Source organism: Esox lucius, chromosome 1 (genome assembly GCF_011004845.1).
Source record: "Esox lucius isolate fEsoLuc1 chromosome 1, fEsoLuc1.pri, whole genome shotgun sequence".
In the NCBI taxonomy this organism is placed as follows: domain Eukaryota; kingdom Metazoa; phylum Chordata; class Actinopteri; order Esociformes; family Esocidae; genus Esox; species Esox lucius.
In genome coordinates this window covers 5,101,445-5,128,224 of record NC_047569.1, presented here as the reverse complement: position 1 = coordinate 5,128,224, position 26,780 = coordinate 5,101,445, and the positions used below count along the sequence as shown (strand labels likewise).

The following is a 26,780-nucleotide window of genomic DNA, read 5'->3' as shown; positions in this document are numbered from 1 at the left end:
AATTGGTAACTTCTAGCTAACGATCACCTGCAAGCTATTAACATGGCTATTAACGAGGCTTGTTGTCTTTTAGCTAACGTTAGCTAGCCCATTACATTTATTTACTAATTAAATAGCTTATAAATTTAACTTACCGAAAAAAATGCCAGATCGGTTAGCACAATGTACTGCAGAACAACCCATTATGTCCGTGTGAAATTATATCAATTATAGAAATTTAGAGATTAAATGTAAAGCTCCAATCTCCTCAGTCCTCCGAAGATCGCGAAAAAAGCCTGATGGCGCTTCAGTGGCTCCTCGGCTCAGATAGCTGTCAATCACAGCTGTGAATCACGACGTCACACCACCGTTTTTAGAGCATTAAATAACTAACTAAAAACTAACTTATTTTAAAAACAAACTCTTGAATTTACATTAGCGTGATACAAACTACAGTAAATGACAGAAACCAGCTTCGGAAAAAAGATATTTGAAGGGTAATTTAATTGTTTAGTTGGTCTCGCGTCCCATTGAATAACATGGGGAGGGCGGGGTTTATGACCTATACTGGGACCACTCACCAGGGGGCGATCGAGACGTTTTGGCTTCACTTTTCAGGGCTTGTGCGGCATGCTTGGATGACACACACAGGTGAAACTGGGAATTTAAGGTGAATTTCCCACACCTGTGGCTTTTTAACCTTTTCACGCGTGAGTTTCAAATATTCCTTACCGACCCCCCAGCGTGTGTTTTTTTGCACGTGACTTCGGTACTCTGCAGCATTTGAACTCATGCCAGCCTTTGAACAGTCACCTTGCTAGGTAAGGAACACTACATGCATTGCATTGCAAGCTTCTCTCGTTGACTCGAATTCTAAGAGCTACAAAAGTTGGTTGATTTATTACTGTAGCTAGCTAGAAAACGTCAGCTAACCGCTAGCAAACGTCAGCTGCCCGCTAGCTAACAAATCGTGACCAGTTATTCAATGCAGTGAAAATGAATAAACTATATAAAATGCATACAACGGGGAACGTAACTTCTAGAAAGTTTTTGCAATGGTTTTGATCGGTAGTAGTCGCTAATATAATTTGTTTTTGTGCATTAGTGTTGGCTGTCTGTTGGTACGTAACTAACACTTCTTGTCCCGATTTGAATGCTTTCTACCTGGTTAATATCATAGTATGGTCTTGAAACAATTACAATCAGGAAATAAAGTTATAAACACTGTTTGAGGTAAATGTGAGTAAATAATAACGCGGTTTTACGAGCCATTGTTACGTTACTTGTAGCTAGGTATGCTAATGGTGCGTTCTAAACATGACGTTCTAATCACACCGGTGTGATCGTATGCTCCAGGGACCACTCTAGATTGATCACACTGGTGTGATCGTACGCGCCAAAGGGTTAAATTGCAATTAGTGTCTGTGTATAAATAGTCAATGAGTTTGTTAGCTCTCACATGGATGCACTGAGCAGGCTAGATACTGAGCCATGGGGAGCAGAAAAGAAATGTCAAATGACCTGCGTAACCAGGTAATGGAACTTTATAAAGATGGAAAAGTGTATAAAAATGTCACGTCCTGGCTGTGCCCCTAGCCATCTCTGCGCTGGGCTCGGGGCATAGCCAGGACAGGACAGGAGGTGGCCTCTGGCAACCTCTAATCCTTTTTTTTGGTTTCCCCAATTGGAGGCAGGTGTTGGTTATTGGCTCCAATTGGGGACCCTATTTAAGTTCAGTTTGTTGGCCAGGTTGGTGTGGTTCATTTTGGTTTGCATGTTTTCAGTTAAACCCATGGCACTGGTTGCTGCCTTTTGTTTTGTTGGAGTCCTTTTTATTTCATTAAACATGGATTATCTTCAATACCTCTACTCTGCGCCTGTGTCCTTCTCATCCCACGACCGTGACAAAAAACATACCCAGAGCGTTGCAAATTCCAGTCAGTACTTGCATTCAATCAAATGCCAGTCAGTACTGGCAGTCAATCACTTACTAAGAAGTGGAGAATTTCAATTATCTCTTGATACCAAGCCAAGGTCAGGTAGACCAAAAAAGATTTCAGCAGAATCTTTCAGGATACAATGAAAAACCCACAGGTTACCCCAGGAGAAATGCAGGCTGCTCTGGAAAAAGACGGTGTGGTTGTTTTAAGGAGCACAATATGACGATACTTGAACAAAAATTAGCTGCATGGTTGAGTTGCCAGATAGAAGCCTTTACTGCGCCAATGCCACAAAAAAAGCCTGGTTACAATATGCCGACAATCCTTTACACGACACACTCACTCCAAACTAATTTGGAGTGAGCAGACCAAAATAGAGCTTTATGGTCACAACCATGTATGGAAAGGGGTCAACAAGGCCTATAGTGAATAGAATACCATCTCCACATGTGAAGCATGGGGGTGGTTCACTGATGTTTTGGGGGTGTGTGAGCTCTAAAGGCACAGGGAATCTTGTAAAAATGTATGGCATTATTAAAACAGCATGTTATCAGAAAATACTGGCAGACAATTTGCAATTTTCTGCATGAAAGCTGCGCATGGGACGCTCTTGGACTTTCCATCCCGACAATGACCCTAAGCACAAGGCCAATTTGACCCTCCAGGGGTTACAACAGAAAAAGGTGAAGGTTCTGGAGTGACCATCACAGACTCCTGATCTTGATATCATCAAGCCACGCTGGGGAGATCTCAAACATGCGGTTCATGCAAGACAACCAAAGACTTTGCATGACCATTCTGCCTAGACGAATGGGCAGCTATACCACCTGCAAGAATTCTGGGCCTCATACACCACTATTACAAAAGACTGCTCGCTGTCATTGATGCTAAAGGGGCAATACACAGAATTAGGAACTAAGATTATGCAGACTTTTGAACATGGGTGAGTTAATTGTTTTCTTTGTTGCCATGTTTTGTTTTATGATTGTGCCATTCTGTTATGACTTACAGTTGAATATGAATCACATAAGAAATAAAAGACATATGTTTTGCCTGCTCACTCATGTTTTCTTTACAAATGGTACATACAGTGGATATAAAAAGTCTATAGACCCCTGTGAAAATGCCAGGTTTTTGTGATGTAAAAGAATGAGTCAAAGATAAATCATGTCAGAACCTTTTCCACTTTAAATGTGACCTTAATGTGAACAATTCAATTGAAAAACAAACTGAAATATTTGAGGGGGAAAAATAAAAACCTTACAATAACCTGGTTGCATAAGTGTGCACACCCTCTTTTAACTGGGGATGTGGCTGTGTTCAGAATTAACCAATCTCATTTAAACTCATGTTAAATAGAAGGCATTACACACCTGCCATCATTAAAAGTAACTATGATTAATTACAAATAAAGTTCAGCTGTTCTAGTAGGACTTTCCAGACATTTTCTTAGTTGCATCTCAGAGCAAAGGCCATGGTCCGCAGAGAGCTTCCAAAGCATCAGAGGGATCTCATTGTTGAAAGATATCAGTCAGGGGAAGGGTACAAAATAATTTCCAAAGCATTAAATATACCATGGAACACAATGAAGACAGTCATCATCAAGTGTAGAAAATATAGCACAACCGAGAATTTACCAAGAACTGGAAGTCCCCCCAAACTAATGAAAAGACGAGAAGAACACTGGTCAGGGAGGCTTTCAAGAGGCCTACAGTAACATTAAAGGAACTACAGGAATTTCTGGCAAGTACTGGCTGTGTGCTACATGTGACAATCTCCTGTATTCTTCATATTAATGGGGTAGGGTGGCAAGACAGAAGTATTTTCTTACTAAGAAAAACATCCAAGCCCGGCTGAAGTTTGCAAAAACAAACATCAAATCCCCCAAAAGCACATGGGAAAATGTGTTATGGTATGATGAAACCAAGGTTGAACTTTTTGGCCAAAATTCCAAAAAGGTATGTTCGGTCCAAAAACAACACTGCACATCACCCAAAGAACACCATACCCACAGTGAAGCATGGTGGTGGCAGCATCATGGTTTGGGGCTGTTTTTCTTCAGCTAGAACCGGGGCCTTAGCCAGGGTGGAGGGAATTATGAACAGTTCCAAATACCAGGCAATTTTGGCACAAAACCTCCAGGCGTCTGTTAGAAAGCTGAAGCTGAAGATGAAGAGGAAGTTCACCTTTCAGCACGACACAAAGCACACATCCAAACTCACAAAAGCATGGCTTCACCTGAAGAAGATTAACGTTTTGGAATGGCCCAGCCAGAGCCCAGACCTGAATCCAATCCATCTGTGGGGTGATCTGAAGAGGGCTGTGCACAGGAGATGTCCTCACAATCTGACAGATTTTGAGAGCCTTTGCAAAGAAGAGTGGGCAAATATTCCCACCTCAAAATGTGCCATGCTAATAGACTCCTACCCAAAAAGACTGAGGGATGTAATAAAATCAAAAGGTGCTTCAATAAAGTATTAGTTTAAAAGTGTGCACACTTATGCAACCAGGTTATTTTGTTTTTTTTTCCTCAAAGATTTCTGTTTGTTTTTCAACTGAATTGTTCACGTTATAGGTCACGTTAAAGGTGGAATAAGTCCTGACATGATTTATCTTTGTCACAAGAACCTGGGGTGTGTAGACTTTTTATATCCACTGTATATTACCAATTCTCTAAGGGTATGCAAACATTTGGACACATGTATGTCGAAAGAATGAAGGTTGACTAACATTTTTCTCTTTCTTTGCATTGTTTTAACAAAGTTGTCAAATGAAATACTGACAGGGTGGGCATCTTGATCAACCAATTTCATGGAGTCGTTAATTAAATCATGTTACCGTAACATTGATTGGTCAGTGATGTAGGCTACTGCAACATTATTTGCATGCCAGAGAGAATGTAACATTTGTAGCTTATAATAGAATGTAAAATGGTGTTGTATCGTATTTGTCTGTTATCCCAGGGCTGTGTGAAGTGTGAATCCTTAGCCTAGGATCAAACCTTAGTCCAGGGTTAACAAAATCTTGTGTGAACACAGGCTAAGCTAACCAAGGGCCAGTCGTAGCCTGGGGCTAAGATAGCCCAGGGCTTAGAACAATGCAGTCTGTAAAGGCCAACATTTAATTACTATTTAAAGTTAAATGCTTTCCTTTGTCACACTACTGTGAAACATGTCGTGGTGTTATTAGGCCTGGGCTTCTGGGGCTTCAACCCAAGGTATATCTGGATTTTCCCTGGGTCTTTTGTCCCAATTCCTGAAAATAGATTAAATATTTTTGGGGGGTCTGATGAGTTTGCATACTTGCCTTGGACATATATTTCACAAAAATGTCAAAAGAATTAAGGTTGACTAAAGTTCAAACATTTGAAAGAGCTTATCCAAAACAGACAAAACCTTAGGTTACCAAAAACAACAGTTTTGAACACCAGCATACAGAAGTAAAGCACTGATGAGCTAGGCGATTGCAAATGACCTGGCAGACAAATGAAGACCTCTACAGTGGATGACCAATTAAAGTTCACCATACTTAAGAGAAAAACCAAAAAACTATCTGACATATAAAGAACACTCCTGGTGGCATGTGTGGTTGTGCCTGTCACAGTTATCTGCAGATGATTCATCAGAACTACAAGAGGGTACACTACAAGACGCAAACCATTATTTTCCCTCAAAACAGGATGCTATGTGAAACTATTTCAAAGCCTAAAAAAGGATGTCGTTGTTACAGATTTCTAAAAAAGTACCTAATAGGGGGGTTCCTCTTTTGGCCAGTAATCTTTGTTCCTTTTTCTTGTTTCTAATTTCATTTCTTTAAAGGGGCAAACTCAGACCATATATTTTTCTTGTATAGTTCTGATTAATAAAACATTGAATACTTTAAACATAAATAAAAGTGTATTCAAGAAAAAAATAACCATTGCAGTACATTCTACCTGAGAAGAGTGAAATATTGGGACCTACCCTGTGTGTCTTGGAAGGTGAGGGGAAGGAGACTGGCATCAACCCCACGTTTTCTAGAGAAAAGCATGCAAATCTTTAAAGATCACAAATGTGTATTTAGTAATATAACTTGCTTAATGGCTAACAATAACAAATGTATACACACTAGTTCATACAATTCTGCTTGACAGAACACCATGTGTTTGGAGAAAACATTTTTAGTTTATCGTTGAGACGAGTGGGTGAAAAACGCAGGAGCCATGTGCATTTGTAATGCCACTACATGTAGCCATTACATGTAACTGTCCAGCCGTCTTACATTGACTAAGAGGAATGTGTGTCCATTCTTCTTTACATTACTGCTTCAACTCAAATTGAAGCAGTTGAAGCTGTTTGAGAGCTTTCTAGCATGCCTTCTTGCATGCCTGTTTTAAGTACCCACAGCATTTTCATAAATTTGAGATCTAGGCTTTGACTAGCACATTCCTTACACCAGATTAATTTTTTCAGCAATTCTGTTGTAGCTTTGCTTGTGTATTTTGGATCATTGTCCTGTTGCAAGATCGATGTTTGCTTGAGCTTGAATTGTTCCTTAAATTCTAGTTACAAACTGTAGATACAAACTCTGATTGTTTGACAGGCCAAAATGTTTTCTCCCACATACACAAAAAAAAAAAGATGAAGACGAAGTGTCAGGTTTATAGATAAAGATTGTATTCTTAGTAAAAAATAATATAATATTAGGCTAGATTTCAAGAGCTTAAACTGTAACTTTATGTATTAAGTACATTGATGTAATAAGATTACAAAGGATGTCCTTAAAATGCTATAAAGAATACTGCCGAACGATAGGGTGCAGCCATCTTGAAATTGTCAGCTTGGCTGTTTACCAAAATATATTCAAGTTACAGTGAAATAATGAATATGGGCTTAAAGTGCAGTCTCTCAGCTTTAATATGAGGGTAATCACATCCAAATTGGAGGAAGGGTTTAGGACTTACAGCTGTACTATGTAGTCCCTTCTTTTTCAAGGGACCAAAAGTAATTGGTCAATGGACTCAAAAGCTGGTTCATGGACAGGTGTGGACTATTCCTTCGTTATTTCTTCATCAATAAACCAGGTAAAAGGTCTGGAGTTGATTCCAGGTGTGGCATTCTCATTTGGAATCTGTCGCTGTGAGCCCACAACATGCGGTCAAAGGAGCTCTCAATGCAAGTGAAACAGGACATCCTTCAGCTGCAAAAACTTAATAAAAAATCCATCCAAAAGATAGCAGGAACATTAAGAGTAGCCAAATCAATAGTTTGGTACATTCTGGGGAAAAAAGAATGCACTAGTGAGCTCTGCAACACAAAAAGGCCTGGACGTCCACGGAAGACAACAGTGGTGGATGTTCGTAGGACCCTTTCCATGGTAAAGAAAAAACCCTTCACAACATCCAGCCAAGTGAAGAACACTCCCTAGTAGGTTGGCATATCATTATCCAAGACTACCATAAAGACAAGACTTCACGAAAGCAGAGGGTTCACTACAAGGTGCAAACCATTCATAAGCCTCAAGAATAGAAAGGCGAGATTAGACTATCTAAAAAAATCAAAAAAAGCCAGCAGTTCTGGAACAGCATTCTTTGGACAGATGAAACTAACATCAACCTGTACCAGAATGATGGAAAGAAGAAAGTAGGGAGAAGGCTTGGAATGGCTCATGAACCATAGCACACCACAACATCTGTAAAACACAGTGGAGGCAGTGATGGCATGGGCATGCTATTGATGATGTGACAGAAGACACTAGAAGCTAGATGTATTCTGAAGTGTATGTATTGTCTGCTCAAATTCAGCCAAATTCAGCTAAGTTAATTGGATGACGCTTCACTTTACAGATGAACAACCCAAAACATACTTCAAAAGCAACCCAGGAGTTTTTTTAGGCAAAGAAGTGGAATATTCTGCATTGGCTGAGTAAATCACCTGATATCAACCTTAAAAAACCTTTAAAAAAACATAAGGCAGAAAGACCTATGAACCAACTAGAACTGAAGACCTCTGCAGGAAAGGCCTTTGTAAAGCATCACAAAGGAGGAAACCCAACGTTTGGTGATGTCCATGCGTTCCAGACTTCAAGCAGTCATTGCCTACAAAGGATTCTCTACTAAGTATTAAAAATGAACTTTAATAAAAAACGAACTTTATGTTGTCCTTATTGTAGCAGCTATCTCTACACAGTGGTACCCAACTAATGTATTTTAGTGTATTTTAATGTATTTTTGCATAGCCAAACTATATTATACTAGCTAACATGTTTTTTTAAATATATGTTCTACATCTCCACTGCCTGTGGGGAACCTTTACATAACACCTGAATGTGTGAGGCTGCCCCCGACCCTGCTTGGAGCATATTCCCCATATTGCCTGTCACTATTGCTTTTTGCCCAGCCAAGCTGATATTGCCAGCCTCTAAGTACGTCACAGCTACTATCCAGGATCAAAAAGCTAGTAAGAATTGCTGAACAGGACACAAAAGCCATGTTGACAGATGACATAATTAGTGACAGTTTAATCAAGAATGATTACTCTTACAGTGCCTCAGGGGGAAACATCTGCTAGTTATTAAACAGCATGTCCATTACAAAATTCACAAAGACAGGAATACCACAACTTCACTTTTAATCTTCTTTCAACGGCAGCAGTGAATAGATCATGTCTGATGTCCCTGAAGATCCAAGTGATTCAGACTTCCTACCAAGTAAGTAAGAGGACCACAACACAACTGAAGAGGATGAATAGTGTCCACCGACTCTGCAAGTAAGAAGAAGAGCTGTGCAAGTTATTTGCAATTTGTAATTGTGGGAATTGTGTTCAATACCTGGTGGAACCTGGATAACTTCAGACCATTTTTGGAGATGTGGAAATGTCTGTATTTGGAGACCCTATCAGAGGAATGGTACAACATACAGAAGGTATATGTCATTCCTAAGTGAATAACCTGTGGACACTCCACAATGAAAATTACATGGCAGTGGTGGGAGAAGAGCCGCTTACCCTTTCTGGAAATGCCTGGTATGATAGCCCAGGTCAAAACTTTACCTTTGGAACTTACACACTGCTTGACACAAAATCCAAGCTGGTGGTGGGGCAGGAAGAGGGAACTCAAAACAAGAACAGTTACTAGCTTGAGATAGTAGGTCTTGAGAGGTGCCTCATCAAACTTACTGACCATGGTGTCTGTATCTTGGCAAAGATAAAGAGGCAAGAGAAAAGCACTGCAGGCATCCACACAGGAGAGTTAAAGAGTGTGAATTCTCTCTATACAAAATAATTAAATAAACAAATACAGCCAGCTTTGAGGCATGACTCTGCTATTTTTGTCTAAGGCAGCCACACAATGTGGCATGGGACCCTGTGAAACAAAGAATGGCAAACTGCAGTTCAGGCTCTACATGTAGTTTTCCAATGCAGCCAAGGGGTATGTGGCGGTAAAGAGGAAGAGAGAAGAAATGACTTCAGACTGAATATCATGGCTGGGATTGCTAACCGATGAATACAGAAAACCTTCCAGGAAGCACTGAGCAGATGGAGAGCAGAGAGTATCAGAGAGTTACACAGGGTCAACACATAGAGGAAGAGAGACCAGATAATGAGTCTGTTGTTAAGCAGCTCAGCCAATTCACTAAATAATTAGCAAGATAGGAACTGAAGTTAGTTTAAAATTGTTTCCTGGTAAACTATTTAGAAGCAGACCATTAAGTGAAATTGTGTTGATGTTTTTGGTTGTATATATGAACATGGTCAAAGTCAAATGACCATCTTTGAATCCAAGTTGTATATACCGCTTTACTGATTCCCATAAATGGCCATCTCTGGTTTACTCAAACGGAATTATCCAAAACCATCTACTGTAACTGAATATAGTATGCTGATGTAGGAAATATGATAACCCTTCATATACAACCCAGTTTCCAAAAAAGTTGGGATGCTCGGTAAAATGCAAATAAAAACATTAGGCAATGATGTACCAATTATTTCTCCTTACATTTAACTGAAAATAGTACAACGACAACATATCAAATGTTGAAACTGATAAATGTAATTGTTTTTGGAAAAATACATGCAGATTTTTTATTTGATGCCAGCAATCCGTTTAAGAAAATCTGGGACAGATACCTGTTTACCACTGTGTTGCATTCCCTCTTCTCTTTAAGAGTGTGGGAACTGAGGAGACCAATTGCTGTAGCTTTGAAATTTGGGAAAATGGGAAAACATATATATATATATATATATTTAAAAACTGCTGTTGACTGTGCCGATAATAGGGGGTTCTGCCCTATTGGACAAATGATTACTCAGTACAAGAAGATATATTTCAAAACTGCTGTTGGCTTTGCCGATAATAAGGGGTTCTCTATAATAGGGGGTTCTCCGAGTGCAGTTTGGGATCTTACTCTGAGTAAGTGGAATACTGATAATGACACAGGTGCAAAATATAGATCCTAACCAAAGTTTACTGATGATGGTCTGCCCATCCGCTTTAAATGTAGAGGGGTGGGACATATGGTTAAGCAGTGTAGAAAGAAGAGCAGGTCAGCTACTTAGGTTACTGCCACCCGGGCTACTGGTGCAGGAAAACCAATACCCTCGGTTGCTAAGAGCCAGGCAATTCGGGGGAAAATGTATGGGCTCGTCCAATGATTCTTAATGTCGTGACCTGTTTTTAAGGCGTGCTGTAGGCCAATGTCTGGTCGCATATTTGAAGATTGGGGGGTCGCTGCCAACTTCTTGCTGGATACAGGGGGCCAAGTGAGCACCTTCACAGAATCCTTCTTCAGGGAGCACATCATTATTATTATTATTATTTATTGCATTTGTAAAGTGCTTTTCATTATAGAGGAATCATTTCAGTGCATGAAAAAGAAAAGAAGAAATAAGAAAATAACATAAAATAACTATCAGATTTAAAATAATAATATAATGATAATAAAGTAAACTAACATCATAATACATAATTATATAATAATGTACAGTTTAACTGGATTAAAGGGTAGGGCAGGCCAACTGATAAAGGTGTGTCTTAAGGCCTGACTGTCTGTGCAGCCCTGAGGCTGTCAGGAAGGGAGTTACAGAGAAGCGGTCCAATGTAGGAAAAGGCACGGTCTCCCATTTTTTAAGCCAGGTTCTTGGTTCATTGAGCAGATTGGCATTGCTAGATCCTAGAGGTGTGGAGGTTCATAAGGGGAGAGCAGGTCAGGTAAATAGGCAGGTCCGATGCCATTTACAGCTTTATAGACCAAAAGGATCATTTTATGGTAAGTTCTTTGAGGGATAGGAAGCCAATGAAGGGCAGCAAGGAGAAGTGTGATGTGAGCAGATTGTTTTGATTATCTCAGGATTCTTGCAGCTCGGTTTTGGATGAGCTGTATTTTACTAATTTAATTTGCTGGCAGGCCCCCTAGTACAGCCTTCCCATAATCAATTCTGGAGAAAACAAATTAATGGATAGGTTTTCTGTGTAAGACAACGTGAGAGAAGGTCTTAGGCAGGAAATGTTCTTAAAGTGAAATGTCTAATGTGGACCTTAAAATAGAGAGTAGGGTCAAATTTGACCCCCAGATTGGTGATGACTGAGGAGAGGGGAATGATGTGGCTGTCAAAGGCAGGGCAGATGCTTTAGGAGTTTGGGATGACTATAAGCACTGCCTCTGTCTAGCTGCAGTTAAGTTGGACGACGTTGTTCTGCATCCCGTGTTTTACCTCATCCAGACAGTTGGACAGGGTTGACATGGCAGATGTTGAATCAGGTTTGGTTTTAATGTACACCCATGTGTCATCTGTGTAGCAGTGGAATTGAACATTGTGATGTATGAAGATCTGGCAAAGTGGGAGCATGTTTAGAAGGACCTAGCACTGACCCTTGTGGGACACCAGCTTAATGTGAACTCCTCTGAATTTGCCTCACCGGGAGAAACATAATGCTTGTGGTTAGAGAAGTAAGAGGTGAATTAGTTTAAAACAGGCACAGAGATAGCTGTGTGCTCTTTAAAGCACTGAGTAGAATGGTGTGATCTACTCTGTCAAAAGCAGCGCTGAGGTCCAGAAGAATTAGAATGGAGAGGGATCCTGTATATGCAGCCATGAGCAGATCATTAACAACCTACAAGTAGGTGGAAATGTAAGCCAGTGTTTCTCCACCAACGTTCGTGTGTCTTCCTGTTGCTCAGCTCCTCTGTGAATCATGGGGAAGACCATTGGAATGAAACTTGATGGGATTTTACAGGAGGGGGGCAAGAATGTTTAAGGTATTACTCAATGTGCTGTTATGAGAGTCATGTACAATCATGTACCTCCAGGTCTAATGATGGGACTTCTCCAGTAATGGTTAGGTCAAGTGTATGTACACGATTGTTTGTGGGCATGTTGACATGCTGTATCAGGTTAAGACCCTCCCAGGTCGAGATCCGCGGATCCGCATACTGTGCTCTTTTGCATAAATATTTATTAAAATCGAATCGCCATAATTGTAATGGTATATTATTTGTAGGCACTTTCATGAAGCATTCCGTGTATAATTTGGGTTGTCTGTGTATACTTTGGGTTGCTATGGGAACCACAACCTGCAAAAAGAAAACTTTTCACCAGGCAACGACATTGACCATGCATCTTAGAAAGGCTAATGTTTAGGCAAGAATAGGGATTACAAGGGAATACATATTTTTTCATTATTTTCAACCCAATACAGTGTAATTTGATAGGAAATGCATGAAAATATGAGGGATTACCATTGACACAAAACTTTATAATGCTTTCAAAAAAAATACATTATGCTGAATGTTATTTTGCCTTTCCAATAGATGGGTTTTCTAAATGGTGACCCAGAAGTCTGTTTTTATGTGTTTTTATTGTAGCCAAGGGGGTTGTGATTACCAGGATACATCAGAATAGGTTGTATCTGTTACAGAAATGAATCTAGGACCCCAAAATGTCCAAGTAGTGAAATCCGGCCGAAATTCCCACCGGTCAGTGGCAAAGGATCATTTGTTGAATCAACATGAATGTTGAAATCACCAAGGACAAAAACATTGGATAGAGCAGGACACATAAATGTGATTAGCTCAGAGAACTCCGATATAAATGAGACAGTATTTGATTTAGGAGGGCAATAGATAAGTATAACTGTGAAAGGCTTCATTTTAAAAGCCATGCCCTTAAATGATAAGCCAGGTGGGACAGGCAACATTTTCAGCTCAAAACACTCTTTGTGAAAAACAGCCAGACCACCACCTCTGCCATAATTTATTTTTTACGCTATTTAAATACTTAATAATAAGCTAATAATGTAGCCTAACCTATTAAATTGTATCTGTTTTATTTAAAAGGCATAGCTTATGGTGAAAAACATTTAGGTGAGTGTATATGCAGAGCAGCTGGAAAAGGAGTGGAGTGCTACCCAACTGCTCTGCGAGCAATAAGCAGGATTTCCAACAGCTCTATACTGCTCACTACTGCTCACAACTCAATTTTTACTGGTTAGCAGGCACTAGTGTCTCTCCCTAGTGCATATCCACAAATACAGACACACCTCATAAGGCCCTATATGTGTAGCAGCCAGGATCCATAACTCCTGTGCTATAAAATACCCAGCTACTCTTACATTCACTGATTTAATGCTTTTCACGTACTGAAAGTGTTTTTATACTTCGTTGAGTCCTGCTCTTGGCAATTTAACTGTCCAACTTGGGTTAAATTTCCCTCTGGTGTTTCTGTTTGTAGTGTTTTATCACAAATTGTGCTCCGTGGTCCATCCGCGTCTGTGGCTTGTGGCAGGGATAGAGTTTACCGATGCAGGCATCTCCTGTTGGACAAGGATTTTGGTGGCTGCCCCAGTTGAGCCCTGTGCCTGACCTTTGGCAGGCCCCAGGGGCTTCCTTAGGTGTGGATCTCGGCTAGCCCCTCGCATGCTGCTATACATTGCTGAACCTTTTGTTTGACGACATAATCTGCGGCACCTATCTGGTGTAATGGCTGTGGTGGCAATTCCATCCATCAAACATTTAAAGGAGGAAGTACAGAGACAAAATTCTCTTGGCACAATTAATAGTTTATTTGCAAATAAAGATACGCATTAAATGCTTGCAGGATAATCATCCGAGGAGTCTCTAAAGCATTTGGAAATACATTCAATACTTATAGAGGAATGGGTGGGGATAAGAATCTGCATGGTCATACCACAAAAACAACACGTTCCCTATCCATCGTACCCCTTGTTGTGTATCTTCCTCTATCCTGTCCTAAGACCCATTGTTCTGCATCCTTTGACCAAAACATTGGTCAAAGGAAATGAATTCAGGTGACACATATACAGATAGTATGGGATATGTAGCATCGACACGTGGGTGTGTAAACACCTATCACTGAATACATCCTTCAATTTGTTGCTGGTATGAAGTCCTCTTATGCCAATTGTTTGATTCACTGAAAAGTCCTCTCATGGTTCCAATAAGATGTACTTCCAAAGTCATCACAAATGTTCTGCTCCTCCAAACGTCAGACAGTCAGTTATGAACCATTTCTTGGCAGGCCAGTGTAACAGAATGTAAAAGTCAGATGTACATTCCAAGGTGTTTTCCTTCATAGCTCAAAGACAGGTTACCATGACACAGCTCTAGTTGTCTCCATTCTAGCTGCTTTATCAGCCACGTCAGGAGAATCTGTGTGTTCTCCATTATGAGTACCAAGTAGACCAATTTTAGCTAAGGGCTCTTTAGCTGCAGGCCGGGTCAGAAGTGATGGTTACTAGTCTTACTTTTCCCTCAGTGACTTCAATTCACTGTGCCTAACCTTGAAACACTGAAGCCCTCCTGTAGCATGTGTCATTGACCTCAGGTTCCTCTCTCAGCTACCTGGACAGCAGATGAGATGTACCTGGTAAGGACCCAACCAGCATGGCATGATGTCGTGCAGTTGGTCTTTCTGCACCCCAGTAAACGTCCATAAACTGAGCTTTTCTTAGCTTCCCCTGTTGGTTGGTGGTTGTATCTTGTTAATGCATTAGAACCCAGTCCTACTAAACACTCAAACTTGTATAACTGAATCTCCAATATCTTTCTGCTTCCTTTGTCTAAATAGATTAGAACAGTTGTAAACAGTAACAGTATAGTGGAAACATTAACGTTTCTGGTGCTTCTGTTCTGCTAGTGTAGAAAAATAACAAAAAACAATTCTGCTCTTTTCTATAGTTGGTTTAACAACTAACAATTTAAACTACAAAAAGAACAGAAAAACAATTTCCTATTCCTGTTCCAATTACTCATCAGCATTAAGATAGTTTGCTCACGTTGAAGTATCACTCTCAAAGAGTAGTTCATGAACAATTCTCAGTTCATCATCTAACCAGATCTCAGTTAATATACACTTGCATCTGATTTGTTTCACATTAAATGATCAAATACCTTATTGCAAATCAAGACATTTCACACCATCTTGAAACTGTTATTTAGCCAAATGTCTCTACAAGATGAAACACAGTGTGAATTTCTCGAAGTGTCTTCTTATTTATCCTAGCACATCAAAGACACTCTGTAATCCTGTCATAAATCATGAACCACCCCCCTTATGCCCAATCTCCCCAGAGCTCACCCTGGAGTAGGGGGTATGGTTTACTGACCTAAGGAATACGGACCCTAGTCTTGAAGAATGGACCCCTTATCAATTAGGGACACATTGGTGTTATCTTGAGAAACAAACCAGCTAGGCAATAACAAGCAAACCTTTTTTGTCCCAGCATACACACCTTAAAGAAACATCTGTTAACCGTTAAAATTCCAATTATTGCCTAGTAGGACAGAAATTAAGTACATGGGTATACATTGAATATGTAAATAAAGATGGAATAGACATTTCCGGTTCCTTCAAGTCAAAACCAGAATAATTTAGCTGAATTAGAATACCAATTTTGATAATGTCACCAATATATCTGTTTTTCTATTCTCCAAGGAGTTCAAACAAGTCAAAAACCCATTTCAAACAGCCCCCCACCTCACACTGGTATTTGTATGAGTGAGTAGTGCACTCCAGGGGATCTGTACCTCTCTTTACAATTTAGACTATGTATAACTTCTCAACTTGTTTTCTAGAATAGAACTTGGTGAAGAATTACTTTCTCAGTTTCAATTAAACATAGCAAAACTTAGGAAACATGTAAGGAATAATAAAATGTGCTCCCTGCACCTTTTTACCCACTTATTCCATAATGCATGAGATTAATATTATTACTTTTAATCAAATATCAAACAAACTGTTACTCTTTAAGTACCTATTTAATTCGCTTTGGACTCTAAGTTACATTTTTTTTCAACATAAATAATAATTTCATACTTTCCCCCCCTGCTTTCACGACAGAGTCAACGGAAGGTGACTCCATGCACGAAAGCAAAACCATTACAGGATGGACATGAAAAAAGGAAATCGATATTAGGGATGAATCTAACATTCATACAGGAAAGAGTCGCACACTGAATATCCATCAAAAACAAATTTGAAAATGATAAAAATCCACAAATCCACATCCACAAACAACCACAAACATCCACAAACAACCACAAACAACCAAAAACAACAAATGTGCCACACGTTCACCTGTAACCAAAAGTAGCATTGTCACAGGCTATGGCCAAACTACATTGTGACAACACAAACATCATGACTCAATAAACCTCCTAAAGTTTATGGAACTTTCCCAAAGTTAAAACATGTCTATGTTACACCAAACAGTGGTGGTCAGCCAAAATCGCAAATTTCATGCAACGACAGCGAGATTGTTTCAGTTAGGGGATGACTTCAGGTCTCTACCCTCACTATAAATTGGGTGTAAAACCATACATTCCAACATGAAAGCTATTGAGATGAAAATATATTTCCATATTGCACTTAACGTTTGATTAACCCAAAAATGAACATACTCATGTTGGGGAAATTACAACAGGTGAGAACAGTCAGAACACTCGAATTTAACCCTTAGCACTAGGCTACTTTGATTTTATGGGAAAGGTTGGTGGAGGCCAACCCAGGGGGTCTGCCCCCCTTCCTGGAGGCCAGGACTGTTCTGGTAGGCCATAAAGGCCAAATGGATTGTTTAAAATGTACATGAAATGGAAGTTTCCGCACAAAAACGTGACATGGTCTACAGACTGTCTGTAGTAAGACACGTCATGCTTTCAACTTAGCCGATATCCTACATCAACTGAAGGTGCAGAGTCATTACCCCACTCATCTAATATCGTTGCTGTTGGTAAAAAAAAATGCTTATGTTATCAACATAGTAACAGCAGGGGGGGGGGAAATCTCAGGAAAGGCCAAGTAAAACAGAGAAAAGATGCATGTCACTAAAATCAAGGAACAATCAGGGATTGATCCCCAGGATACTCCATCTAGAGCTCAAAGGACTGTCACATCAATCTACCCCATTAGTCCATTTCTCAGTGTTCCATTTTAGAATTTAAACTCCAAGAACAAGTATCAGGCGTTGGTTTTAAAACACAAGTATTATGCTAGTTATCATTCTAAAAACAAACAAAGTGAAACTAATTAATTTAACCAAACCCAATTCAACATTTAAAATCCAGTCTTCATGGAAAACAGCGTGGTTTCTTAACGTTAAAGACTATTGCCATGTGGTTCTGCATTCTACTCCATACAAGCAGAGAGAAACACAACATTTTAACCCCTCATAAAAAAACCACAAATCATATTTTACCAAATTAGGAAAGCATCATTGTACCAATTTCCAATCTATCCCTCTAATAAAATTTAGGACATTATTTTCATATACAATCCTAAGTTAGCAGGCGAACACCTCCATGTGTGCCAGCCAACAGCACAACACTAGAAGGCCAGTTTCAATTTTGCGGAGTCGGCGCTTAGGCAAAAGCCAAAAGAGTAGGCCAAAGAACCACATTAACGACGCAATGAATGCATTCACCCAAGTGTACACCAAACAAAGCAAACCTTGCAAATAAAAAAGAAAAAATCCAGGGTAACAACAATCTCGATAAACAAGATAAACTATTCCACCAAGGAACACAAAATGCAGCATATCGTGACCCTCGTGCACAGGGAACACCAAAAAGGAAAAATGCATTTACTAGGATGGCCATAACCAGATATTCACCGATGCCTGGGACTCGGGTCACAATTTTATACAGATCAAGCACAATTTGTGCACACGCATATACAACTTAATTAACTCGACTATTCGCCAAACCACAAGCTGACCAAAAACTTTGGCCTTTTACAGGAGCAATCCCTACTCCATCCTACAGTCTCTTAAATTGGTGGACATAGAGCTTGACAAAATCCGTGAGGTCCTCTGAGCATAGCGTGTGGTTATACACCACCAGATAGATGCGCAACAGATATAGTCCCTAAACCATCAGTGCTCTGTCTATGTGGTTGGAAATAAACCAGAGGTCTGCCCACTACTAGCCAACAGGACGGAATCTCCCCCTACCTATAATACAGGTTGCACAAGGAGACATAGGGGCACAATTCCCTTACTGTCGGAAAATCTTTCTCGCATTTCGCACAGACAGTTGCACAGAAACCAATTCCACCAACAGAAAGCTGCTTAAAATCCTGCACGAATCGCCCCGCAAAGACAGCATGGGAGTGTTACCAGTGCTAACAGGACACGGAACTACAACAGCCTTTTCTTCACTACAGTTACTATAACTGAACTGAACTGAACAAACCGAACTTTCTCAAAACCACCTATCAACTTCCACAAATCCATCCAACCTGACATACTAAACCCAACAACAAAGTTTACTAAACCCTATAAAAAGGTATAAATCCTGTGTACTCTAAATATGTCAGAGAAAAACCAGGGTTGTGTTAAGGAATGATCTGTAAACACCGGACAGGGCCAACAGAGATTTCATATCTGGTGTGTTCTTTTCCCACTTTTTTGACCTTTTCTTTACCCCGCGTAGACTCTCCCAACACGTCCAAAGTGGAGCAAAACGGCCTCCATACGCCCTACTGCATGACCACGTTCACAACAAAAAGGTCCATAGAGCGAAGCGAATCAGGGGCTATCACGGTCACCAGCAGGGTTGGCTACATCGATTGTAGGGAAATTATCTTCACCCATGCAGTGTAGCCGGGCGGGGTGGGACCACACAAAACTCCAAGGAGTCCCAGCGATTGGCCTGGTGGGAAACACTGCGGGAGGGTGGGGGCGGTCAGAGGGACGATCCATCCAACCTGAGCGAAAAGAACTACAACACAGATCAAAACACCCCACACAAACTTCCCTAAAGCTTCCAGACTTTCTATATACTGTAGCCTACACAAAACAACTTTATATTACACCTTCTGCAACTCCCATACGTTACTTCGGCCATATTCCTCCAATCCGTCCGGTAGGCCATGCATCCGTCACCGAATGAAAACGCCAATTAACCGGAAAACCTAATAACTCACAAAGATACATTTGTTCACATGCCCAGACAACAGAAACATTAACTACGCTGCCAAATATTTACCACAACGCTTACCCATTATTAAATGCAGTAAAAACATGCATGGCAAAACAGACCCATTTTTATAAATTTATTTCAATTCATGTGAGCGTGCCCCGCACGTCAGAACCACTTTAACTTAATGTGCCCCAACACATATACCCGCGCCCTAACGCATAGAAGTGCCCTAACACTTTCATCTCAATTAACGTGCCCAGACATCGTTAATAGACCCGTCGGCCCGTAAGTGCGACTTTCAAGGCCCTAACACATTTTTAAATGTGCCCTAACACATATTACCAGAACCGTATTTAACTGCAATGTGCCCAAAATTTCATGATGAATCCCGTAATATTATTTAAGCCGGGTGCCCTGACTCTCACCTTTTTCGCAGCCAGTCCACGAGCGGGGGGAGGATTCGGGCTCCAGAGACCTTGTCACCGGCCGTGCATGGTTAACCTGCTAGGATATGATTTTGAGACACCAGGTTAAGTAGCCAAGGACAAGCTCCCAAAGTGTGATGGCAATTCCATCTATCAAACATTTAAGTACAGAGACGAAAATCTCTTGGCACAATTAATAGTTTGTTTGCAAATAGAGATACGCATTAAATGCTTGCAGGATAATCATCTGAGGAGTTTCTAAAGCATTTGGAAATACATTCAATACTTATAGAGGAATGGGTGGGGATAAGAATCTGCATGGTCATACCACAAAAACAACACATGTTCCTTATCCATCGTACCCCCTGTTGTGTATCTTCCTCTATCCTGTCCTAAGACCCATTGTTCTGCATCCACCCCCATCATGCTAAAGATTTACGTTTATCTCAGCACCTCATACTTCCTTTACCACAGCACAACCCACATTCCTTTTCTTATCAAAACATGGGGGCTCAAAACATTAATCAATAAGAATACATCAGTTCAAGAAATGGCCATAACATGGCCACCACATGTTTTTCGGCAGGGTTTTTCCTCATGTATTCTTGTGCACCTTCATGTTGCTGCCTCTGATCTGGGGCCTCACGTATCAATCATGCGTACACTCAAATATGTGTGTAAACCATGAGTACGCCAGTTTTTAAGCAAATATTGGCATTTATTAATGTTAAATGTGACGGGAAAGTGTGCATATCTCTATGCAAATGTCAACCTATGCGTATGCACAGCCTAACAGTTAAATTGGAGAAATACCATGCTATTTTGGAAAAGCTGGCAGAGGAGTGTCAACTGAAACACATGGGGAAAATCGTACAGGCCTATAAGCTACGGATGTAGCAAGCATTAAAACCCTACAGCCAATATCTGATCCAAAAACTGTAAGGACGAATAGGTTTTAAAACCTAGCTCATTCAATGGCATATCCATGCAGTTTGAAAACCAGACGAACAATAGCCCCATGTGCATGTATGTAAAGCAAAACATTCAACATTGCATATTTTACCATACAGTACTAGGCTACAACATGCCCAATTGATTTAAAGATGCTCACTTTTACAACCAAGAGATTCATGTTTTTGAATGAGCTACAGTGTTATCACATGTTGGTTTACAGTTTGTAATTTAACAAAATTTACAAAACATTTCAGAAATTACTTTTATTTAAAATTCTCACAGAATGAAAATGAATAGAAAATAAAATAGGTATGCTTATTCTCCACAAATCGAATAAAACAGCCAAATGGCCTACTAAAAATAAGTTATATGCTATAACTATGCAGCACTAAGCAAAAAATGCCTTATATGGTTAATTGTGTGCATACATTGGGCGGAGACCGTAAACTCGTTCACGTACGCAGAAGTATAGTATGGGTCTGATTTATCAATGGAAGCATGCGTATGTGTTGCGGACATCCATTTGATGAATCCCAATCATTTTGTGTGCACGCAAATTGTAGGATTTCCACATATGCCAGAATATAGTTAGAAATTAACATAAGATTGATACATGAGGCCCCTGGTGCCTTTGGTGCTTTAGGCTTTGGGGACAAATGGACTGGCGGCCTTGTCTGTCTGGCCTGTTTTCCTAACTGTTTTGGGCGGGTAAGAATAATTTCACCCAAACATACAGTGGGGAGAACAGGTATTTGATACACTGCTGATTTTGCAGGTTTTCCTCTTTACAAAGCATCTAGAGGTCTGTAATTTTTATCATAGGTACACTTAAAGACAGAATCTAAAACAAAAATCCAGAAAATCACATTGTATGATTTTTTAATAATTAATTAGCATTTTATTGCATGACATGAGTATTTTATACATCAAAAAAGCAGAACTTTATATTTGGTACAGAAACCTTTGTTTGGTACAGAAACCTTCTCAGAAAAGAGCAATAAGAGCACACCAGGAAGACAGCCTTCACAGAATATCTTTATCTAGTCTGCAGGCCCAACAACCCACACCAAGAGACACACTGGTAGTGTATCTGCTTCTGTGACATGCAAATGCTGCAGAACATCATAGATTATTCGGTTACACATGCTCACAGAAAATGAAAGAGTATCAGGGACGCAAACAGATTTTTTTAGCCTAATAAACTATTGAAAATGGTATAGCCCGTGTTCTTTTATTGTTTTTCATTCTAATGATACATAATACAAACAAATTCTGTAATACATCCTTTTAGAGACTATTCTATTCAGGTTCATATCAACATGGTAGAGGAAGTGATGCTGTTACTGAGTGGCAATGCTGCGGACAATGCTAATAAAGTTGATTAGCATGCTAACAATGCAAAATGGAGTTAGCTGTAAAATATACTGGGGGTCTGAATGTGTTAAATGCTTATCACCTGATTTTTCTGGCAGGTCAGGGAGTGTTGCAAATGTTTTACTTTTCTTTATAGCTACGTGTATATACCATGAATAATTTGATTTAATTATGACCTTAAACAGAAAAGGACAGCATCTTTTTCCAGTAAGCGAAGAGTGTTTTTTAGCAGAGTGGTTTAGATATGGGGTAGTGTGCATCAACTGCTTCCAGAATGATGAGCAGGATTTCCAACAGTTATATTTGAAATCAATTATAAAGTGCATGTCGGGACTGGGAATTTTTTGACCAAAAAATTACCCCTAATATATTCTAAATAAAATGTGTGTTTAATACATAAAAATTTTACAAATACTTTTGGTTGTGATATGAAACGACAGGCTATATATCATTCATGTAAAAAGCTAAAAATGAATCTACCAATCACAGATTGCCCCTGAATTATGAAATTAATCATTAAAATAAGAAAATGGTGGTTGTTGTTTATTTGCAGATTCATCAAAACTAGACAATGGCAACAATTCCTCCTCCAATTGACTGTGGCTTTAATGAAGACAAGATGGATATAATTATATCAAGTTTGTCCTTCCTGTTTTTAATTCCGGCCCTCATCATCAATGGTATAGTAGTCTGGGTCTGCATGCACATGCAGTCAACATCCACCTTCATAGTGTATCTGAAGAACCTTGTGGCGGCTGACCTTCTGATGATTCTGACCATCCCATTCAAGGCCGCCAAAGACATGCCCAGTGCTCCTCTGGCTCTGAAAGCCTATTGCTGTCGATATTCTGATGTTATTATGTACCTCTGTGTGTACATGAGCATCATTCTACTGGGACTAATTAGTCTGGACCGCTTCTTCAAGATCGTCAGGCCTCATGGCCGGTTGTTGGGTCAGAATGTGGTCTTTGGCAAAGTCCTGTCTGCCTCCATCTGGGTGGTTATGCTGATCGCAGTTGCTATTCCAACTATGGTCCTAACCAATCAGGATCTCACAAACAATACTAAAGGGTCCTGTATGAAAATGAAAAGTCAGGCAGGACGGAATTGGCATGAGGGTGTGGTCATTTTCGACAACATGATCTTTTGGTTGGTATGTGTTCTGATTTTCTTTTGTTACATTTGCATCACAAGGAAGGTTATTCAGTCATACAGGAAATCTGGAAGCAGCAATGACAAGAGGATGTATAAGACCAAAGTACGGGTGTTCATGGTTCTGCTGGTTTTCCTGGTGTGTTTTCTCCCTTACCATGTCATATGCATTCAATACACTAAGTATCAAGTTACTACAATGCCCAGCTGCACTAAGACCACCTTAAGGATTTCTAAAAGGATAACCTTGTGGACAGCAACTATGAATGTCTGTCTGGATCCTCTCATCTACTTCTTCCTTTGTAAGACCTTTAGGAACACCCTGTTGAAGACCCTTCATCTCAAATCAGGAACATGTAACTGGCTCATTAGGAGAGCGTCAGACCCGAACCCAAGGAATACAGCCCAGGACAACTCAGCATCTAAAGCTGACGCTGAATGATTCTGAACTGTATGTTTTGTGAAATGTCGACCATTTAATCTTTAACAAAGGATCCTACTGCCTTCTTGTAAAAGGTTAACAGCTATTTTTATGAGGAATTACCAATGTAAAATCTAAGAGAATACAGAATGTTGTTGCATGATGATGTTTTTAATAATGACAATTATGTCATGGAATATGGTTTACAATATAAAGTACCAATGATATTGAATGTACTGCAAATATCTGTGCTTTAGGTCAACTTCTCAGTTTTTCTTTATTGTGGGAGAAATTAACATTGTTCATTATTATACTTAGAATATATTTGGCCTTGGAAACATACTCCATGCAGCATGTAAAATACAGTCAGATATACTTAGAAATCCTGTGTCCATATACAGCTTTCTACAAAAATATTTGTTTCTAAATTGTCCTGTTATTTGTTCCTGATGCTATTAAACTTAAAGTAGCCCCCACTACTAGTGTGCATGTCCAAAGAGCTCTACTGTCATATCATCTGAGCCAAATTATTTTGGAACAGTGCTAGAGCTAGACAAATAAATTCTCTATAAACCTGAGTTTTCTACACAAAATAGTTGACAATATATTGAAAAAGATTGTCATTTCTCTGAAAAGGTATTTTAAGTAAACCCCCTGTTGTAGAAATTAAATACTGATTCATATTGTGGGACTGAAAATGTTAAACAGTTTTTATCATTTTCTGTGAAAACTGGCTTCACAGTATATTCAGTAAATATGAGTGATATAAGCTATCTTGATGTCAGTTGGTGTGTCGCTGGGCCAATCACCACTTGAGTTTCCTGTTGGAACTGGCTATGCTGATTAGTTCATGTACAATTGGTCACATGTTCAGATAATGTGATTCTTAATCTTGTAACTGTGGAAACAAAAGGGGAGCATACCTGTTTTTTTACTACCTGTTTTAGTATTGGGTTCATGAAATGGTAGAGTTCCCATGTTTACATAAGAAAAGGAATGTGGGAGAGGGGGATCTAGTTCCTGTCTATTTGTTTATGGTCATCATTGAATGGTATCAGGGGATCATTGGGTCCTCCATCAATCTGTCAATCTTTCTATCTGTTTAAACCATCAGTGTATCTGTTCTTTGTCCAGATGGTATGTGTCCCTTCTGAGTTGAATGGGTTGCCTACAGTGTCCTTAGTTCTATGGGGAAATGTGGGGGGCAGTCTGCCCTTTGGGTAAAACCTAGGTATAGATTGAACAAAGGGAACATGTATTGTTAACATAGGACAGCTTTGCAGTATCTTACTACTCCCCTTTTACTGCATAAGTACTGATGATTGTTCTGTGTTACTTCAGAGATGTCTCACAATTTATTCAGTAATCTTTGATACCTCTTTCCATGCAATAAAACCGCTAATTGTGTCAAGAAAATGTTGTCTCTGTACCTACTTCCATTCAGAGTTCTGATCGATGGAATTGCCATCAAAATTTGGGGTGCTCATCTGGTTTGCCTTGGTGATCGTTTCGCGTTCACTACCAACTGTGCACGGCCAGGACTGGGTCATTGGAGCTCAAACCTCTCCCGGAGAGGGCTTGCCTTAAACGCATTGAGTTAGCGAACGCTTGTCTGGAGTGGATTGTGAAACTGGTCAGTACAGGTCCCTGAGGTCACGATACGGTTCACTGACTCGGTGGAAGTCCGACCGCGAAATTGAATTCTGCAGACAAGGCTAGGCCTTGAAAATCTTGCAAATGGACCAATGGGTTTATTAACGGCATGTTTATCGAGATTTGATAGATTTACTGGGGAAATTGGGGAAATGGGTATAGTTGCAAATGTATGCTAGACAAATTTGGTGTGCGGACATGTACAATTGTGGCTCTGGAAGTTGTTTAGATTTTCTGGTTAATGGCACTTTTGTGCGGTGACGGATGCATGGCCTATCAGCAGGTATGCTTGATATGCTTGAGCACCTTCCCCTTTGCCCCTTGATGCCCTAAGTGCCCTTTTGTCAAGGCAAAAAAAAAAAATGAATAGAAAAATGTAATTAAATGCCCCTTTGTGAAGGCCTGCCCAAATCTAACTATTAGTAAAATGTATGAATAATAATTTATTCGTAAATAAAATAAGCCCGGGACAATTTGTCCAGCCCGGGACAATTTGCCGCACGCGCATTTTTCAATATCGAGCACGCGCACTACTACCAGGAGAGGATCTTCACTACTGCGGCTGCTGGTAAGTGCTGTTCTCAGCGAAGCGGTATGTGTACTGTATGAAACGGGCCACGTTGATTTTGAATAATGACGATGTCCTAGAGAGAGTTTACTATAACAGATATTCTTTACTATTCTGTATAACAGAGAAGAAAAAGCCTTCAGATTGGGACAACTTAAGACACTTCAGTGTGTAATTCCAGAGTTATTAATAGGTGCAAAGAAAATAGATTTTTTAACTTTTGACCTTAAAATGGTCTTTTCTTTTCTGATTCTTTTTTCAAAACTGCATAAGAACATTTGCTGCCATATAAATACAGAAGCATCCGTATCGATACACGTATCAGAAAGGAATGTGTCACAATATATTGATGTATTGATATTTTGAGCAAAGCCCTATTTAAGCCCTTGTTCCATGTGCCCCTTTTATACTTTGAGCACCTGCCCTCCAAAGGTCTCTGCACGGCCCTGCCTATCGGGCAGATTGGAGGACAAGGTAACTTAAAGGAGTTGGTGAAGGTGCTATAGAAAATAGTTTGGAAGGCTACAATATGTGGAAAGAGGGGACTGATGAAAGCTTTAGGTACATTTTTGTGTGGTTTACTGATCTCTGTGTTGTAGTTATTTCCGCTCAGGTTGGACCTGGACTGTCCCTCTGACCGACCCCCACCCCTTACTAGCAGTCCTGCCAGACCTCGGCTTTGGTGGAACTTTGCTGAAGTGGGCAGGATAAGATGCATCATCCCATCCCACCCAGTGACGCTGCTGCAGTGGAGAACAGTTCCCTACAATCGATGTAGCCAACCCTACTGGTGAACAAGATAACCCTCGTTTTATACTAAAACTTTGTTGTTGTGGATGCTGAAGGCCTCCTGGAGGCCATTTTGCTCCACTTTAAACAGGTTGGGAGAGTCTATGCGTACCGT

The 26,780-nt window shown here is 40.0% G+C and overlaps 1 protein-coding gene across 2 annotated transcripts in view; it reads left to right on the top strand.

The window, feature by feature from the left end:
• LOC109615628 (P2Y purinoceptor 14) overlaps positions 1-25,048 on the top strand; it is a 32,956-nt gene extending 7,908 nt beyond the window's left edge. For both annotated transcript variants that reach the window (XM_020045345.2, XM_020045340.2), the window contains exon 2: positions 22,636-25,048. In XM_020045345.2, coding sequence (XP_019900904.2) covers positions 22,654-23,676 — 1,023 coding nt within the window. In that variant the 5' untranslated portion in view covers positions 22,636-22,653 and the 3' untranslated portion in view covers positions 23,677-25,048. The remainder of the gene's footprint in view (positions 1-22,635) is intronic.
• Positions 25,049-26,780: the final 1,732 nt, after the last annotated feature.